Raw genomic sequence first — 20,479 nt, forward strand, 5'->3', positions numbered from 1 at the left:
TAGACTATGAAGAGTTAATTACTTTTACACAGCAATCATACAGGAAGGGATTCCAAGTAAACGGCTCCCTGGTAGACATACACACTCAGCAAAGTCTCAATAGTAATTTAGCATACAAGAGCCATTTGCTGCTTCTTATTTGGGTATTCCAAAGTTAATAACCCTTTAAATGAGCATCAGTAAGATTCTAGCATCTCAAAAGCTGAGTGAAGGACGTCTGAAGAGCAAGATTCCTCCATGGCGATTAACTATAAAACCCCAAATTTTTATTGCTTGAGAACTAAATGTGCTAAAGAAACTCAGTATATCCCAGGAGGCAAAGGGGCTAGGGAGAGTTATCTGAAAAATACAATATATTCTAGAAGGTATGAGGAGCATAAATGAGCTGTGTGAACAAGACGAAGCCATAAGTCATCTGTGAAACTTTGTTTTATTACTGAAAACTGGCAAAGAACTGGACTGACTCGACCGGATAAATGTTCAACATATTTAGCACTTGGGGGGTAAAAAGAAAACACCATCTTTAGACTTAACTTGTTTGTGAAATCATATGAACAAGGCAAATACAATTTATCCTGGGGTCAGTTTAAAGTTGCTGTGAGTTGTTTTTTTGGGGGGAAAAAGGGGTTGAAGGCATTCGTTTAGGTAATATCATGTATGTAACATTTCCCACAGAACTATTTCAGAAGGAAAAATGTAAACATCAAGGCCTTTTATTTTAAGATTTATCACTCAAGTCACAATCGGGGGGAAAAAAAGGATTTAGTTCCATCAAAATTTAATTAAAGAAATGTTTTTCCCTACCAAATTTGTATTACTGTAAGTCTTGTGTATACAGTATTTATTTTACATGTAGAGAGATCTATGGCCTTAGACTTGCCCTAGAACATTATCCCTTGCTATCTTGCCTTTTTTCTTCATCTCTTACACCTAGGGCTAGCATTTACCATTCTTGACCTTTCACTATTAATACTTCAGTGAGAACTCTCACGTTTCTGAAGAAAACCAGATCCTTCTGATATAAATCAGAAATCTTTGCACTCTAAAACAAATTCAATAATCCAATAAGCTGTTTTCATCCTATGCCAAAGACTCTCAACACCAGCCTCCTGAATGATATTGAATTTTTAAAGCCCCATTTTAGAGCCACATTTAGTAGCCAAAACAGGAAAATCAGTGGTTTTTTTTTTTTTTTAAAGATTTTATTTATTTATTTGACAGAGAGAAATCACAAGTAGATGGAGAGGCAGGCAGAGAGAGAGAAAGGGAAGCAGGCTCTCCGCTGAGCAGAGAGCCCGATGCGGGACTCGATCCCAGGACTCTGAGATCATGACCTGAGCCGAAGGCAGCGGCTTAACCCACTGAGCCACCCAGGCGCCCCAGAAAATCAGTGGTTTTAAAATAGGGCATTGCTGCCACCTCCAAGGCACTACAGGCATTTAATAGGTAGTGGCAGTCATGTTAAACATTATACAATGCTCAAGTCAGTACCAAACAATCAAGAAGTGTCCCCTCCTCCCTATCTATTTGCCAACATGTACTCAGTTAATGTTGAATTATTACATCCATTCAAAAATTTCATGCATTAACCCATCCACTTTTTTAAAAAATTAAAATACTTATTTATTAAATCTGTGTAAGAAGCTCAAATGTATATTCCAGGGCATAAAGTCCAGCAAGGAAACATATCTACCAGGAACAATGTTAGAACAATCCAAATAGCCACTCTATTCTATCTTCCTCCTGAATTAATTCAGTGCCTTGCTCATTCTGTTAAAAAAAATCTTCACTGTGTGTGGGTGTGTGTTTAAAAACTATGTTTTTAGAGTTTTAGGTTCACAGCAAAATTAACAGTAAGGTACAGAGAATTCCTATATACGTCCTGTCCTGACACATGCACAGCTTCCTCCATTAGGATTAGGGTTAGGGGTTGGGTTATGGACATTGGGGAGGGTATGTGCTATGGTGAGTGCTGTGAAGTGTGTAAACCTGGCGATTCACAGACCTGTACCCCTGGGGCTAATAATACATTACATGTTAATTTAAAAAAAAAAGGATTAGGGTTAGGGTCAGGGTTGAACCTCTGAGTGGTACCTCTGAGTGGTACCTCTGGATTCATCAGTAATGGCTGCATTACAGACAAACATGTACAAAGGAACATTATTTTAGAGACCTTTTTGGGCAGAATACAGAAATCTAAAAATAAACAGTTCTAACACTTTTAACACTCTAACTCCATTCCACTTTCAAACCAAAATAATCACCAACATACATGGTTGTTAGAGAAAGAAAAGAAAGAAAGAAAAAAACCTTTCAGACATTCTCTGGGTATCAGAAAATTTGTGGTTTCCAATATTAAAATTTAATGCAAAATTGGGCTAAAATGGTAGACATTCAAAATTATCAACCTGTCAATACCAAACTTTTGTCCTAAAGTGTTGCCTTCTCCCATCCAATGAGAGGAGAGGCAGTCCATACCAATAAAGAATAGCGATTATTCCAAGAATGAGAGATGTGTTAAAACAAAGGCGGCTAAAGCCCAATGAAGGCCTCCATGGCACAGAGACATTGTATGTCCTGCTGTATAGAGACCTATTTCTTCCTTTCGCAGGAATGAACTATGCTTCCCTACTGGCTCTGTTATTCAATGAAAACTGCTATTATTTCTCCAAGAATCACTGACAAATGTCTGTGTGCCAAGCTATCAGGCACAAAGGTGACAAAGAGGAATCCTGAAGATATATTTTCTGTCTTCATAGAGCTTATAGTCAAATGACATAGATAGTGGTGAAGTAAAGCAAAAGGTGATGACTACTATGATAAACACAGGGAAGAGGAAGAAAGGAAACCCTATTTAGCCAAGGAAGATTAGGAGGAGTACCCTGAAACAGTGAAGAGCGAGCTGCAGTTTGAAAGCAGTAGAATTTCATCAAAGAATATGGGGAGGGCTTTCCCATGCACAGGAGGGCATCCATGGGAAGTTCCCATGGTAAGAGAGAATGTGCCATATTAGGTGAGCTCCTCATAGCAGATCTTCAAAGAAAATGCCTGAAAGCTTTTTCTTCTTCTTCTTTTTTTAAAGACTAAAAAAAAGTTTTAAGATATCTCTACATCCAATGTGGGGGCTCGAACTCATAACCCCATGATCAACAGTCACATGCTCCACTGACTGAGCTAGCTAGGCACCATGAAAGTTTTTTCTTCTTTAACAACCACTCACAATGGTGATTACTTTGTACTGAAAATAAACAGAATGGCTAAAACTGGACTTTTTGACTTTTGGATTTCAGTATTCTGGTCATGGGAGTTGAGACTAGGTTAGAAAGGTAGGGAAGTGGTCAAGTGTGCCATAAGGAGATTGGCTGTTTACCCTTAAGGTCATGGAAAGATTCTAAGTGTGCATACTTGGGCATGTGTGTATGTGGAGGAGAGAGAAAGAGAAGGCCAAACAAACAAAGATGAATTTGTTTTCCTAGGCAGGCAAAACAAATGCCAAGGAGATGGGTTAAGACTCTGCTGTGGTAAATAAAGCAAGAAACGATAAGGGCCTGAATTAAGTAGCACAGAAGGGTACATAGTTGAAAAGTGTTAAGAAGATAAATCATGGTGACTAAACAGATGGAGAGCTAAATAAACAAAATAAAATGGAATGTGTTCGGCAAAGTCTTTTTAGAGAACACATAGCTTTATGTGTCACATTTGACATCTGAATATCCTTTGACCCCATAAGTCCACTAAGAATCTATTTTACACAAATATTCAAGTCCAAAAGGTATTTGTATATGGATCTTACAAAAAGCACTGTCTGAAAACTAAAGAACTAGAAACCAATGCTTTTTTTTCTTTGAAACCACCAGTGCTTAAAAATAAAAATATAAACCCAAGCACACCACGGAATTCTATATAGATTTTTATTTATTTTTTATTTTTTTAAAGATTTTATTTATTTATTTGAGAGAGAGATCACAAGTAGGCAGAGAGGCAGGCAGGGAAGGGGGAGAAGCAGGCTCCCTGCTGAGCAGAGAGCACAATGCAGGGCTTGATCCCAGGACCCAGAGATCATGACCTGAGCCAAAGGCAGAGGCTTAACCCACTGAGCCATCCAGGTGCCCCTCTATATAGATTTTTAAAAAATAAAACAGACCAGGGTACCTGGGTGGCTCAGCGGTTAAGCCTCTGACTCTTGGTTTTGGCTCAGGTCATGATATTGAGTACCATGTTAGGCTCTGTGCTCAATGCTGAGTATGCTTGAGATTCTCTCTGTCCCTCTGCCCCTCCCCTACACGTGAACACACTTTCTCCCTAAAATAAACAGACTTATATATAAGCAGACCTATATATACTAATAAAAATCTTCAAAACAGGGGCACCTGGATGGCTCAGTGGGTTAAAGCCTTCAGCTCAGGTCATGATCCCAGAGTCCTGGGATGGAGCCCCGCATTGGGCTCTCTGCTCAGCAGGGAGCCTGCTTCCTCCTCTCTCTCTGCCTGCCTCTCTGCCTACTTGTGATCTCTGTCAAATAAACAAATAAAATCTTAAAAAAAAAAATCTTCAAAACATATTAAGTAAAAAAAGCAAGTCTATGAAAGTTGTGAATATTAAAACCTCATTCATGTTAAAAAAAAAAAAAGATGTTTGTGTGTGTGTATGTGAAGTGGGAATATGTATACATCAATGTCTAAATCCACAACAAAGATCTGGAAGGATGGATATCATTAGAGTAACAGTATTTACCTCCGTGAAGTAAAGTGGGAGAAGCAGGCAGAACTGTATATACATACTTAAGTACTGTTGATACCTTCTACAGTAAGAACTTATTATTAGTGTATTTTTAAAAAATCAATAAAATAATGGGGGAGAAAGAACTCCCAGACTTTTAGCATAGTCAGTCAGAAGATATTACTGCCAGTGGCTAAGTCAGAGAATAAGAGAAGGTAGATTAAGTGGAAAATTATGCACTTAATTGGGTTTGATGAGCAGTGCTTTGGGAAAATCTAATAGATCTGCCATCACAGGCACTAAGATATAAGGACCTGGAGCCCAGGGGAGAAAACTGGGCTGGAGACATAGATCCAACAGTCAACAAACTAAGTGGCAATTTTAGCCAAGGGAGTAAATTAGATAAGTCAAAAAGATGGTGTTGTGAGAAACAAAGTCCGAGAGACTTTTGCCAGAGTTTATCTCCGCAGACTGGCTGAGATGAGGCTCTATTGCAGTGAAATGAAGAATGAAACAAAGTGAAGAAGTAGAACAGGTTAACAACAAGCAAAAAGCTTGAAGGAAAGTGAAGGCAACTAGGTGGAAATTTGGTGGTAGCGAAAGGGAGTCCTGAGGGTTGTCAGGGAAAAATTTTTTTTACAAAAGATGAGATAAGAAAAGCAAGCGTATTTAAAAAGCTCACAGGGGGTGCCTGGGTGGCTCAGTGAGTTAAGCGTCTGCCTTTGGGTCAGGTCATGGTCTCAGGGTCCTGGGATAGAGCCCTGCATCAGGCTACCCCCACCCCTGCCTGCCTCTCTGATCTCTGTCAAATAAATAAATAAATAAAATCTTTAAAAAAAAGAAATAAAGCTCACAGGAAGGAGCCAATAGAGGAGGGGAGATGAAAGTCATGGTTAAGAAGAATAAGAAAAAGTGAAGTTGTAAAGGAGAGGTTAAGGAATGAGATTCAGGACACACGAGAGCACAATTGGCAAGATCAGGTTTAGATACATGAGCTTTCTTAGAGAGACAAAAGGAAACATCAAGAGAGAAAGCTGTGTGCGGGATAAAGAAAGCAGACAATTTTCTTCCACTAGTCTTTGTATGCAAATAGATGTCATCTAGTCACCTGTTAAGCTAAGCAATGGAGAGAAGGAGTTAGAGCTTGGAGGAACACCAAGGGAGCCCAGCTGAGACCCAAGACACAGATGTGCATGACAGTGTAACTGTTTTCCCTAAGAACTCAGGAGTTCTTGACGCAGGAGCAGAGGATGGGTTGTCATCAGTGTAACTTTAGAAGGTAAAATGAAAATGTTTCTAGGACAGTGAGACAAAGGGCAGGTACTGAAGGTTCTCAACTATTCTTTCCCAATATATTCAATTCTAAAGAGATCTCTACCTTTATGTGGAGCACTTATTTACAAGGGAAAAAACTAGGTCTTCTTAAAAACAGTTCCTTGGCTCTGAGTATAGCTGCTCTGTGATGAGATTATTTTAAGTAAATTTTATTTTTGGTCTTTGGATTACTTTGTAAGCAGGGCCATCATAAATCTAGATAGCAAGTGCCAGTTTCATACTTAAGGGAGAAAAAAGTTAGTGTAATTCAAATGAACTCTTAAAATAATCAGATATCTATGTAAGTACTTTGTAAGTACACGAGAAAGAATCAGAAGACTATACACAAAATCTAAATTTTCACTTTTTTGCGGGGGCTGGAACTGTTGATTTTGAACAAATTTCTAGTATTTAAAAAATGTTAATACTATAAAAGAGCTTGGGATGCCTGGGTGGCTCAGTTGGTTGGACGACTGCCTTCGGCTCAGGTCATGATCCCGGAGTCCCGGGATCGAGTCCCACATCGGGCTCCCAGCTCCATGGGGAGTCTGCTTTGCTCTCTGACCTTCTCCTCACTCATGCTCTCTCTCACTGTCTCTCTCTCAAATAAATAAATAAAATCTTAAAAAAAAAAATACTATAAAAGAGCTTTAAACAATTAAAATTTAACAATTTCAAATTGTTTTTAAAATGTTAAATACATATGTTTTCATCAATTTGGGAGTCATTAAAGTCATTGCTTTAATATATTACAATTGAAATATATTGCTATAATATATTGTTCATGTTGTTATGAAGTCCTATCTTCAGTTAGCCTAAGTATATTTCATTGCTATTTTTTTTTTTTTTTTTACTTGTGAGAGAGTATTAGAATGCATGAGCAAGGGGAGGGGCAGAAGAGGAGGGAGAGAAAGAGAGCGAGCATCCTCAAGTAGACTCCCCACTGAGGGTGGAGCCTGACACGGGGCTTGATCCCAGGACCCTGAGATCATGACCTAAGCAGAAATCAAGCTTAACCAACTGAGCCACCCAGGTGCCCCTCATTGCTAATTTTTATAAAACGAATTGGCCAGATATGTATCATTTATACAGTATAAAACAAAAACAAACAAAAAAACCTCTTCAAAAAATATCTATCATTGAGAGGATTACCTTGTCTTTTGACTGTCCTTGCCGAGCAATTGCATCATATTTAATTTTTCCTTCAGCATCCACTTGAATGGCCAGTGCATTTGACATTTTTTTCTTTCGCCCCATATCCAGCGGATACTGGGCCACATGGATCTCTGGAAAAGCACCTCCATCTCCAAAATCCTATATATTAAAAAGAAAAGAAGAATATTTAATTGTAACTTCAGATTCAAGATACATTCATTCACTCAACAATCATTGAGACGCTGTTATGCTAGATGCGAGAGATATAGCAATAAAGAAAACAGAGGTCCTTGGTCTTGTACGTTATATATTCTAGTGGGCAAAGATTTTTATAAAAAGCCTAATCTTTCACTTGTGAAAATGCTTTGAAAATATAATGGGACTGCAAAGACAGGCTACTTTCAATAGGGCAGTAGGGATGGCCTTTGTGAAGAAGTAACATGAGGTATAGCCTGAATAACGAGAATCAGGTATGAGAAGATTTAAGGGAAGCACTTTCTAGGCAGAGCAAATAGCGTGAAGGCCTTGCTGCAAGAATGAACTTGGAATGTTCTAGGAAAGAAGTCCCAACGTGGGGCTGAAGCCTGCTGTGGACAGAGGAGAAGACACACAGGTGATAAGCTTGCATGGGTAGAAAATCACCAGATCATGAAAGGGGTTTCTAAACCATGGCAAAAAATCTGGATTTTTACATATTTACATAATTAAGAAACTAAGCAGAGCGTTTAGGACAAGAAAAAGATTTTTAGTTTTAGTATATGTAATTTTCTTAGTAACCACTGAAGTTACACTAGCACAGAAACGTAAAGAATTTTTTTTTTGAATCAGATTTTAATATCAGATTGATTCGTGTTCCATGAGAAGCAAATAAAGAGAATAGGAAAGCCCCAGAAATGAGTTCACCACATTTCTAATGTGATTGTATATAATTATTTAGAAGACAGGGCAAAGACTTCTAAAGTAGAACAAGCTAAGTAAAGCCTGTTTTTGTTTTTAAAGACTTTTAAAAAAAATTTATTCATAAGAGACAGTGACAGAGACAGTGACAGAGACAGAAAGAGAGGCCAAGGCAGAGGGAGAAGCAGGCTCCCGTAGAGTAGGGAGCCCGATGTGGGACTCTATCCTGGGACCCTGGGATTATGACCTGAGCTGAAGGCAGATGCTTAAACAACTGAGCCCCCAGGCATCCCAAAGTAAAGCCTTTTGATGAAGTTTAGCATTACAAAAAAAGGTAGCTCAACAAATAAGCAAAGAAATAGTAAATATAATTTTTAAATAATTTTATTAAATTTAGTAATATTTGCTTAGGACCTTATTACAATATACAAAATATAATCCACACTCCTTTAATTCTTTTTTTAAAATCTTTTTTTTTTTTTTAGATTTTTATTTATTTGACACAGAGAGAGATCACTAGTAGGCAGAGAGGCAGGCAGAGAGAAAGGGGAAGCAGGCTCCCCGCTGAACAGACAGCCTGATGCAGGCCTCGATCCCAGGACTCTGAGATCATGACCCAAGCCGAAGGCAGAGGCTTAACCCTCTGAATCGCCCAGGCACCCTCTTCTTTTTTTCTTTTTTTTAAAGATTTTATTTATTTATTTGACAGAGAGAGACACAGCAAGAGAGGGAACACAAGTAAGGGGAGTGGAAGAGGGAGAATCGGGCTTCCCGCCTAGCAGGGAGCCTGATGCCGGGGTTCGATCCCAGGACCCTGGGATCATGCCTTGAGCCAAAGGTAGATACTTAAGGTCTGAGCCACCCAGGCACACCTACACTCATTTAATTCTTGTGTTTCTTCAACACCTCATATTTTCACATGGAAAAAATTCAAGTTTAACAAAGTTAGTGATTTTCCCAAGATGTCATAGCTAGCATATGCAGGACCTGAACTCAGATCTTATGACTCCAAAAAACTTTGTATTTTCTACTGAACTAAAATTCCCTTCTTTTAGTTCAAAAATGGTCAAGTCATACTATTAAAAAATGATAGAAAAAATATTTTTAAAAATTTTTATTTAAATTCCAGCTAGTTAACATACAGTGCAATACTAGTTTCAGGAGTATTACTCAGGGATTCATCACTTACATACAACAAGATAGGAAAAAATATTAAAATCAAACACTTAGAGGAGGTTTGACAAAAAAAAAAAAAAATCAAAAAGACCTTATGAAAATAACAACTTTAAAAAAAAAGATTTTAGGCCGCCGCCGCCGTCGCCACTACCGCCGCCGCTACTGCTGCCGCCGTGTTCGCGTGTAGAATTTGGAATCCCTGCGTCTCGTTAACGTGTAGAATTTGGAATCCCTGCGTCTCGTTAACAATGAAGCAGAGTTCGAACGTGCCGGCTTTCCTCCGCAAGCTGTGGACGCTTGTGGAGGAAACCCACACAAACGAGTTCATCACCTGGAGCCAGAATGGCCAGAGTTTTCTGGTTTTGGATGAACAAAGATTTGCAAAAGAAATTCTTCCCAAATATTTCAAGCACAATAATATGGCAAGCTTTGTGAGGCAACTGAATATGTATGGTTTCCGTAAGGTTGTGCATATTGACTCTGGAATTGTAAAGCAGGAACGAGATGGTCCTGTTGAATTTCAGCATCCTTACTTCAAACAAGGCCAGGATGACTTGTTGGAGAACATTAAAAGGAAGGTTTCTTCTTCAAAACCAGAAGAAAATAAGATTCGTCAGGAAGATTTAACAAAAATTATAAGTAGTGCTCAGAAGGTTCAAATAAAACAAGAAACTATTGAGTCCAGGCTTTCTGAATTAAAAAGTGAGAATGAGTCCCTTTGGAAGGAGGTGTCAGAATTACGAGCAAAACATGCACAACAGCAACAAGTTATTCGAAAGATTGTCCAGTTTATTGTTACGTTGGTTCAGAATAACCAACTTGTGAGTTTAAAACGTAAAAGGCCTCTACTTCTAAACACTAATGGAGCCCAAAAGAAGAATCTGTTTCAGCATATAGTCAAAGAACCAGCTGATAATCACCATCATAAAGTTCCACACAGTAGGACTGAAGGTTTAAAGGCAAGGGAGCGGATTTCAGATGACATCATTATTTATGATGTAACTGATGATAATGCAGATGAAGAAAATATCCCAGTTATTCCAGAAACTAATGAGGATGTTATAGCTGATCCTTCCAACTGTAGCCAATACCCTGATATTGTCATTGTTGAGGATGACAATGAAGATGAGTATGCACCTGTCATTCAGAGTGGAGATCAGAATGAACCAGCCAGAGAATCACTAAGTTCAGGCAGTGATGCACCAGTCCTCTCATGTCTAGTGCTGTCCAGCTAAATGGCTCATCTAGTCTGACCACAGAAGATCCTGTCACCATGATGGATTCCATTTTAAATGATAACATCAATCTTCTGGGAAAGGTTGAGCTGTTGGATTATCTTGACAGCATTGATTGCAGCTTAGAGGACTTCCAAGCCATGCTGTCAGGAAGACAGTTTAGCATAGATCCAGATCTCCTGGTTGATCTTTTCACTAGTTCTGTGCAGATGAATCCCACAGATTACATCAATAATACAAAATCTGAGAATAAAGGATTAGAAACTACCAAGAACAATGTAGTTCAGCCAGTTTCAGAAGAGGGAAGAAAATCTAAACCCAAAACAGATAAGCAGCTTATCCAGTACACTGCCTTTCCACTTCTTGCATTCCTCGATGGGAACCCTGCTTCTACTGTTGAACAGGGGAGTACAGCATCATCAGAAGTTATGTCCTCAGTAGATAAACCCATAGAAGTTGATGAGCTTCTGGATAGCAGCCTAGATCCAGAGCCAACCCAGAGTAAGCTTGTTCGCCTGGAGCCATTGACTGAAGCCGAAGCTAGTGAAGCCACACTGTTTTATTTATGTGAACTTGCTCCTGCACCTCTGGATAGTGATATGCCACTTTTAGATAGCTAAATCCCCAGGAAGTGGACTCTACATGTATATATTCATCAAAATGATGAACTATTTATTTTAAAGTATCATTTGGTACTTTTTTTTGTAAATTGCTTTGTTTTGTTTCATCAGATACTGTGGAATCAAAAGCACCTTTTGCTTTTCTCACTTACACACTCTGGCAAAGCTTTCAGATGTTACTCAGCTACATAGGTACACAAGATTTAATGCACATTGTTGGCATATCTTTAAGTTGGATTCAAATGGCCATTTTTCTCCAGTTGTAGTAACTTGGATTTCTTTTTTTACGTATATGCCCATTAACCCCAGTTAAACTTTTGTTTGTTTTACTTGTTTGATGCTGTCTGTTTGCATTGAGTGTAAGTCACTAGAACTAATGGTAGAACTCTTAAACCTTTGTCTGTTCCAGTTACTTTTATTAAATATTTTTCACTTGGCTTATTTTTAAAACTGGGAACATAAAGTGCCTGTATCTTGTAAAACTTCATTTGTCTCTCTTGTTCAGAGAAGTTCATTCATGTTCAAAGGAAAGGCAAAGTAAACATGAGTGCTTGCTGTCAGAAATGGCTCCAGCTCCATATATATAAAAAGAAGGGGGATGGGATGGCATCAACCCCATCCATCTCGTTGGACTAGTTTTAAGTAAAAGTTTTCTGATTTGTCTGTGTTTTTTCGAACCATACTATTTAGTAAAATAAATATAATGAATGTTGCGTAAAAAAAAAAAAAAAAAAAGATTTTATTTATTTGACACAGTGAGAGAGAACACAAGTGGGGGGGAGGAAGACAGAGGGAGAGGGAGAAGCAGGCTCCCCACTGAGCAAGGAGCCTGATGCAGGGCTTAATCCCAGGACCTTGCGATCGTGACCTGAGCCAAAGGCAGATGCTTAACCAACAGACCAGCCAGGTGCCCCCAAAATAACAACTTTTATAAGAGCTTCTCCTTCAAGAAATATTCCATTAGATCTTGAATATGTGATTTCCTAGGTACAATATGCTGACCTGCTGAAGAAAAATTCTGACATTTTTAAAAACAAATAAACAATAAAGCTAAGAGAGACATTTTCTTATAAACTGGGCAGAAAACTGTTATAGCATTCCCAAGAAAGGTGCTACCTGTACCAAGGCCATCAGTGTGACACATGCTCAGATTTGCTGGGGTTCTTGAACTATAATAAGCACTTCAGAACTGTGGATGTGGCATTATGCAGTCATTAAGCTTGCCAGAAAATCATAGCTTTTACTTTGAAAACTAGAACAAAATGCTCTCCCCACAGAACGTTCACTCCCCTACAAAAGCATTCACAGTATTTCCAGATTAGCTGGCCATTTTGGTTTGATTTTCAAATAAGCTGTTCTGTTCCACCAGGATATATGAAACCTTTCGTCAAGTAAGATTTTAAAAAGTTCATAGTCCCTGAATGTCATAATGCTGAAATGGAAATAAGGATGAGATTTCTGTTGTATGTAAAATGATACCTGCCACCCCTGCCCTATGATCTGTTGAGAGGCAAACAAAGAATACCCAGCATCCCTCCAAAGAGACCACTATCCTTCTCTGATGATGTGATAATGCTAATCACTACCTTTTTGCCCCAGATAAGAGGGCATTATAACCTCCTTGATAATCTTTTATTTTGTCCTGCTTCTCACAAATTACACCATCAGTGAAAACAAAAGCAATAACAACAATCTCATAGTAATTTTAGTAAGGCTGGCCTTCACACATTACAATTAATAAGGTCTAGAGAGCTGAGGAAAAATAAACAAGGACATTTTTTTAGAAGACATGATCTAATTGGGAGTTTGTCTTCAAGGCTCTAGCGTGTTCTGGTAGGTAGGGAGGGATGCTAAACATGGGAGAGACTGAGAATACAGATGGCATCTTGTTGGGTGCAAAGGGACAAATTTCAGTCCAATGAATACTTAGTTTACCAGGATCACCCCTTGGAGACATACAAAAAAAGGTAAGGGCTCATGCCCTCCACATTTGTTAGGTAAAAATCACAACCATGAAAGGATAGAAGGTAACAAATTTCATAAAATGAAAATATGTGGGTATAAAAATGAATGGTATAAGAACAGAGAATTTTATTTTATTTTTAAAGATTTTATTTATTTATTTGACAGAGAGAAATCACAAGTAGATGGAGAGGGAGGCAGAGAGAGAGAGGGAAGCAGGCTCCCTGCTGAGCAGAGAGCCCAATGTGGGACCTGATCCCAGGACCCTGAGATCATGACCTGAGCCGAAGGCAGCAGCTTAAACCCCTGAGCCACCCAGGCGTCCCAAGAACAGAGAATTTTAATAGGGCAGGGAAGTGGAGGGAGAAAATTTGCAGGAGTCAGAAGGAATATTGAGAGATGGAGAAGAAAAAGGCTTGATCAAAGAGGACGTGGTCTTGGGGAAGCAAAATAGTTAAGTCTCAAATATTTGCTTTTCTTCCTGAATGAAAAAGGTGGTCAAGCATGGGAATTCTGCCCTGGAATCAGGGAAAGGAATAAGTACTGAACAGCAGTACAGGATAAAGAGTAACTGAGAGGACAGGTACTGCCAAAGAAGTTTGTTTTCTGGGAACAAGCTAGAGATTTAAAAAGATTTTTCCAATTTTCTTCTTTCTCCCTCACTGCCTCCAAACCAACCATCAAATTCTCTTATACCTTCTTAAAAATGTATCTAATCCATATATTAGACCTATATAAACATTCTTAAACTGAAGACAAGAAAACAGATGAAGAGAGGTCAGGATCTGCCCAGGATCCACAAATAGTAAGTAGCATAGGTATGACGCAAAACACTTATTTTTATTTATTCTTTTAAGCTTCTTGCCAGTGCTTTTGCCACTATATTTAATGGGAAGGAAATCAGAAAAAGATATGCTGCTGGAGTTTTCCCCAGAGGAAGGCTGTCTCTGCAGGGTTAAGTAGCATTGTGCATTCAAGGAGAAGGGAGGGAAAGGCACCTGAACATAAATGTGTTCTTCCCTTTTCTCCTCCCATTATTTTCCATATGCGGTAATTGCTGTATTTATAGAGGATATGTTAGTTTCTTTTGTACAAGTTTAATAGTTGGACATAAGAAGACACATAAGCAGTTACAATAATCTTGTGATCACAAAGCAGTGATAATAAGCAAGAAGAAAAAGATCAATGCCCTAAGGGGAGTATATGTCTTACGAACTCACAACCAGGATTTCTAGCATACTGGCATTCATATGCAGAAGTTCTAGGGTTTAAATTTATTCTACAAGGGTCAGCACAATTACTTACCTCTAATAACCGAGGTATCCAGCCCTTCCGGTACCCGTACGGGGGAGGTTCTCTTCGGGAGGAGACCAGTGAGGTCTGTCGTGATCTCTGGGATCTTGCCTTTTCTTCAGCCTCAAGCTGGTCCTGAGATAGCTGAGTAGGTGCAGGTAAAAAGCTATAAGCAAAGATGATAAAAGTCAGAATTAAAAAAAAATTCTTACATTTGATCATTGTAATTTGGCCATCAGAGACTTTTACCATAATACCTTTTCCCTTGAGCAGAAGGTCAAACATTTCAATGATTTATGGCAGTATGAAATATCAGTCATTTTATTTTGTCTGGTAAGAAATAAGTATCAGAGACATACAATAAAAAACGTTTGACTAGGTGCCCAGAATAAAAGAATTAATAGATAATTCATGTAACAGATAAACTACTGAGTATACTTCGACATTTCCTTTCCTATAACAAGCAAGGAAGCATCCTCAATTACCCAAGGGATAACTCCCCAGTATATGGTTGCCTTAGTGTCTTTACTATTTTCAGAGTCCTTATTTTTAACTGGTTTACTTTTAAGCTTCTTACTTTTAACATTTTAGTGTCAATACAAAAAAAATAAGGATCAGCACTGAATGTAACAAAGAGATGGATAAAGGAAAATACAAGTTGCATATTTAAGTGTGTTTTCCCAAAAGTATCTAGTTTAGAAGGCAATTTAACAGTTAAGAGGTCAAAGATTCAAAGCAGAAATTCTAAAGATGTAGTTTGTTATTCTTTAATCAAAGTAGCCTTTCTACCAAACAATTCTTTGCAACTTTGTAGTATGATAAATATTATTAGGGATACCCCAAAGTATCCCAATAAAGGATCCCAATAAATGAATACATTTAATGGGAAAGTTAAGGTTTCTTCATGATTCTTGGCTAGTAAGCGTATCTGAGTAAACAACAGAACTTATTTATTCAAAATATTGATCAGCTGGGTGCAGGTACTATGCTAGGTAGGCAATGAGACTATAAACTGAGAAAGACGGGTTTCAGTTTTGTAGAGGAGAGACAATCCCTCATACAAATCCGTAATTACAAGTTCTATTAAATGATGAAGGAAAAGTACAAAGTGCTAGTGACAACATATATAAGAGGGATCTAATCCGATCTAGAGTTGAGTACTGTGATGGTTAAGAGCCCAGAGTTCAAATCCTACCTATGCCAGGTAGTAACCCAAATAAGTTACCTACCTCTCTGAACCTGTCTCTAATCTGTAGAGACAGATCGAAAGACTACCTACCTCACAGAGTTGCTCTAAGTACTAAATGAGAAAATCTATGAACCCCTTGACACAGTGTCTAAATACCGTTCAATACATATTTGATTATTCAGAGCTCCCCCAACTTGGGTTAGTTGCCCCCACCCATGCTCCTACAAGACTTCCTACGTACCACTACTAAAACATCCGCCTTACTCTATCAGAATCATCTATTCATTTACCCTTCTTTTTCTCAGTAGACTGAGCCACTTGCAGGACCTAACTCTCCAGGCATTGTCTAGCTCACAGCAAGGGCTGCTTAAATGTTTGTAGGAGAACTAAATTCATGCTGCCCTTTGTATTCACCATCTTTGTGTCACTACAATGGCCTTCAACCATCTCAAGATCTTCACATTTGCTATTGCATCTGCCATAAAATATTCTATTTATTTAAGAACATTCTTTCCTGGGGTGACTGGGTGGCTCAGTCAGTTAAGCTGCTGCCTTTGGCTCAGGTCATGATCCTAGGGTCCTGGGATTGAGCCCTGCATCAGGCTCCCTGCTCAGTGGAGAGCCTGCTTCTCCCTTTCCCTCTGCCTGCCGCTCTGCCTGCTTGTGCTCTCTCTGTCACATAAATAAATACAATATTTTTTAAAAAGAACAATCTTTCCTATATTGCTTTTATATAACTTTTTAATGAACTTTTCCCCAGTTCATTCAATCATTCATTTTATGTATTATTTTTAAAAAATTATTTTTATTAACATGTAATGTATTATTTGCCTTAGGGGTACAGGTCTGTGAATCATCAGGCTTACACATTTGACAGCATTTATCATAGCAAATACCCTCCCCAATGTCCATAACCTAACCACCCTCTCCCTACCCCCCAGCCCCAGCAACCCTCAGTTTGCTTTGTGAGATTAGGAGTCTCTTATGGTTCTTCCCTGTCCCAATCCCATCTTGTTCATTCATTCATTTTTAAAGATTTTAATGAGTAATCTCTAAACCCAATATGGGGCTTGAACTTACAACCCCAAGATCAACACTCACGTGCTCTACTGACTAAGCCAGCCAGGGGCCCCCATCCTAGATCTTTTAGTCTTTCCTTCTTGGTATTCATGTCTCTTCTCAATTATACCTGCCCCCAGCTGTTTTCTGACCACCTCATCCAAAACAGTACTCCACCCCACACATTCTGTCCTTTTATCTTTACCTTATTCCTAGTAATTACTATCTGAAATCGTGGTTGGTTTGTTTATTTGTTTGTTTTAAGATTTTATTTATTTATTTGAAAGGAAGAGAGAGAGAAAAAAACCACAAGGAGGGGAGTGGCAGGCAGAGGGAGAAGCAGGCTTCTATCTGTGCAAGGAGCCTGATGCGGGACTCAATCCTAGGACCCTGGGATAATGACCTGAACAGAAGGCAGCCACTTAACTGACTGAGGCACCCAGGTGCCTTGAAATTGTATTATTGATTTGTTTACACACACACACACACACACACACACACACCTATATATATAGTCTGTCTCCTAAAATCTAAGCTCTTTGAAAATAAAGGAGTTTGCTTGACTGATTTAATACTGTAAAACCAGCACTAGAATAGTGTTTGGCACATGGTAGACGTTGGACAAATACTAACTGAATGACGAATGAATGGATGGATGAATGGAGTCAAAAGTTCTGAGCTTCTATCATAGTTATATTCAGTACACTGCATATATCCAATACATAGGAGGGATACAAAGACGGTTACAAAGAAGCCCAAGTATTCACTTATTTTCTCTTTTCTTTACCTTCTGCTAGAAGAACTGGTTACTAGTATGATCAAAAGGTAGGCAGCCTACAAAAGCAAAGAGTTCAGACAATCCAATAAACAGGTAACTTGGCCTGGATTAGGGTTTGAAACATACTCTAGCCTTCCAGAGGGTCTTAACTGTGCTATTCCTTGTAAAGGATGACATTCCCACAAAGAGGCACATTCCTGTGGTGGCAGGGTCAGGGCAAGGAGTACACAGTGGGCTGTAGGCTATACACGCAAGCAGAAAGTCTACCTCAGTGGATCTCAGCTGGGGGGTAAAATAACTACAATGTAGGTATTTGACAACTTCTGGAAACTTTATGATTGTCAAGACTTGGTGATAGAAAATGGAAAAGGGGTGGGGGTGGGGCTGCCACTGGCATCTAATGGATAGAGGCCAAAGATGCTGCTAAATATCTTACTATACATAGGACAGCCCCAATCCAGAATGAATTATCCAGTCCAAAACATCAACAGGGCCACTGCTGAGGCATCTTAGTCTACCCTTTCCCCTTCACCAAATAAAGCATATTAAACGCAGGTGATATAATTAGATATATAACCCCAAATACACTTGAATTTAGAGACCTAAATCAGTATGACTTTAAATCTTTTGTAACAATAATTGGTGACACCAGTACTGTAACACATCAGTATGTTAAGTCCCTGCTGTTAACTAATCCTTGGTAGATCTTAGAGATAAATAACATTTCACTTGGAATCAAATCAACCAGAACTCAACAAAATCAGAAAACTATGTAGTTCCCAAGGGTAGTCATTTAAACGCTGCACTCTGCCACTGCAATTTTAAGCACACAATACCCACAACATCTCTGTTATTTTTCCCGTGTCCTTTTCAAATTCCACCTTTTCCACAATACCTTTCCTCTTAACTCTGGTAATTTTTGCACTCAAATGTTTGCTGCTTGTAACATTTACTAAAGCAACCTCCCTAGTCCATTCAACTTAGTTTTCTAAAAGATTTTGTTTATTTATTTGAGAGAGAGGGAGAGAGAGAGGCAGAGGGAGAGGGAGAAACAGACCCTCCACTTAAACAGGGAGCCCAACCTCAATCCCAGGACCAGAGCTGAAGGCAGATGCATAACCAACTTAGCCACCCAGCTGCCCCAGCCATTCAATTGATCTAATTCTTTTGCACTTAAGCTTAGTATTACACTGTGAGTATTCTGTGCTATTCTTTATTTCATATCTGTATGCCTTGTACCCCATCTTCCCTGCAAAGACTGTTGGATTTCTTTTTTTGTATACACACAATCCCTAGGATTGAGCAAGGCACCCAAAATGAATTCCCCCAAGACTTTTCTGAATAAAACATTTTGTGGGACTCATAACTGTCATCAGCCAGGAAACACAAGTGTGAAGAGAATCAAGCGTGTTAGGGAGCTCAAGCTCATGTCCTAAAACGATTACTTTCTTTACAACCACCCCTGACAACTCAACTTTTCCTGCTTGCATTCGCTGGTAAAGTTTTTCTACTTAGATGGGGCAAAAAGGTCGCGGACTAGTAGGAGTTACGTAACCCTTCGGGATCTCCCAGTTAAACATCTTTTTCTCAAAGGCGGGGACCACTTTACATGCGGTTACCAAGGCAACTGGGAACAGCAAAAATCTGAAGTGGTTCGATCTACGGAAGAAATTCTAAGGTCCAAAGTTAAAGTAGGGAGCAGAGGCGCATTAGTAGATAGTGGTCACCACCGTGACTAATTTAAAGATCTCTGTTCAGTGCGCCCCCCTCCCCGCCGCCTTTGTCAGGAATCCTTGTTCCGGGGCACAGGCGAGAGTTCGGCAGACACTCGGCGGTAAGCCGGGCAGTCGGCTCCCGCCGCTTCACTTCGCCCAAATAAACCACTGCCCTCCACACCCCCGCCGTGTCCGCCTGAGCCGTGGACCGGACGGAGCGCTCTCCACAACCCCATGATGCTCCAGCGAAAACCACGTGCGGCTCCTTGGCATCTGAGGCAGGAGAACTATTCACCACGCCGAGGCTTTCGGCCCTAGTGAGAGAACGAACTCAACCCGGGAAACAGCTCAGGAAAGACCCCAGCTTCGGTGAGGCCTAGTCGCCCCGGAGGCCGGCAGGAGTGCCTAGCCGTAGTCGCGGCCCACGTTGCTCTGTGTCCCGAGCCAGGTCAGTGCCCGGAGACAGTGGGCAGAGAAATGAAAAAAGTGGGTGCTCCCAGACCCTTCCGTATCGAGGACCCCCATCAACAACCCACCTGGTGAGCGCCATCTTCTTCCGCTTCTTCCAGCGCGAGCGACAGCACCGCGGGGCGGGTCTTTCCCCTTGATGAGGAGGGGAAAGGAAGAAGTCCGCGATGCGCAGGCGCCTCGGCCGAAAGGCCTTCTGGGATTTGTAGTTCTTTGGACAAGAGTACGCTTCGATTCTGTTTTCATCAGACTGAGCGGTTATGAGATAAGGGTTCAGTTAAGAAAGGCAGATGCATCCCTCGTATAGTGTGACAAAATAGGGCGTTCCCTAGGCAAAATAACGAAGGTGAGATGCCTTTTAAGATGCTTATTTTATTCCCCACTCAGTCTCATTCCCGGATTGTAGGGATCTCCAGTCCAAGAGAATCGGGAAGAACAACGTTAAATAAAAGGGTGACTGGGTTTTAAAACAACAGGAAATCGTGAGACTGTCGAATGGAGAGTTTGGGAACGCTCTAAAAACATTCACACTCGAAACTTTTCTTTAAACGCTGTCCCCTAACTCCACAACCCACCCCCAAAACTCTCTCCTGGGGAGGTATTGTGTGATCTGGGTAAGTTACCTTTACAACACTTCTGGGTATTATGTTTTGTTTTTATGTATGTACGTGTTTTATATTATGTGTTTTACATAGCTTATGGGTTAAGCATAATCTCTGATGAACTGGTAGGATAAATGAAATCTGCTTATAAATACTGGAGAGAGGGAAGTGGGTAGACGAAAAGAGAACAGCTGGTTTTGATCACTGTTGAAGCTACATAATGGGGAGATTATCCATTGTGTGGATAATTCGTCACACTAACACATTTGACATGTTCCATGATAAAGCGTAGATACA

General features: G+C 39.7%; 1 protein-coding gene and 1 pseudogene across 2 annotated transcripts in view; one reads left to right on the forward strand and one right to left on the reverse strand.

The window, feature by feature from the left end:
• The window catches only part of SNW1 (SNW domain containing 1), a 37,426-nt gene extending 17,610 nt beyond the window's left edge, over nucleotides 1–19,816 (reverse strand). The window contains exons 1-3 of the mRNA XM_082733673.1: nucleotides 19,649–19,816; nucleotides 14,384–14,537; nucleotides 7,186–7,347 (exon numbers count right to left, since the gene is read on the reverse strand). Of these exons, the coding sequence (XP_082589799.1) occupies nucleotides 7,186–7,347; nucleotides 14,384–14,537; nucleotides 19,649–19,662 (330 nt within the window). The 5' untranslated portion in view covers nucleotides 19,663–19,816. The remainder of the gene's footprint in view (nucleotides 1–7,185; nucleotides 7,348–14,383; nucleotides 14,538–19,648) is intronic.
• LOC309867578 (heat shock factor protein 2 pseudogene) lies at nucleotides 9,482–11,836 on the forward strand (annotated as a pseudogene). The gene has a single exon. The product of its transcript is annotated as a heat shock factor protein 2 pseudogene (transcript).
• Nucleotides 19,817–20,479: the final 663 nt, after the last annotated feature.

The sequence above is a fragment of the Mustela nivalis genome (genome assembly GCF_964662115.1).
Source record: "Mustela nivalis genome assembly, chromosome: 6".
Lineage (NCBI taxonomy): Eukaryota > Metazoa > Chordata > Mammalia > Carnivora > Mustelidae > Mustela > Mustela nivalis.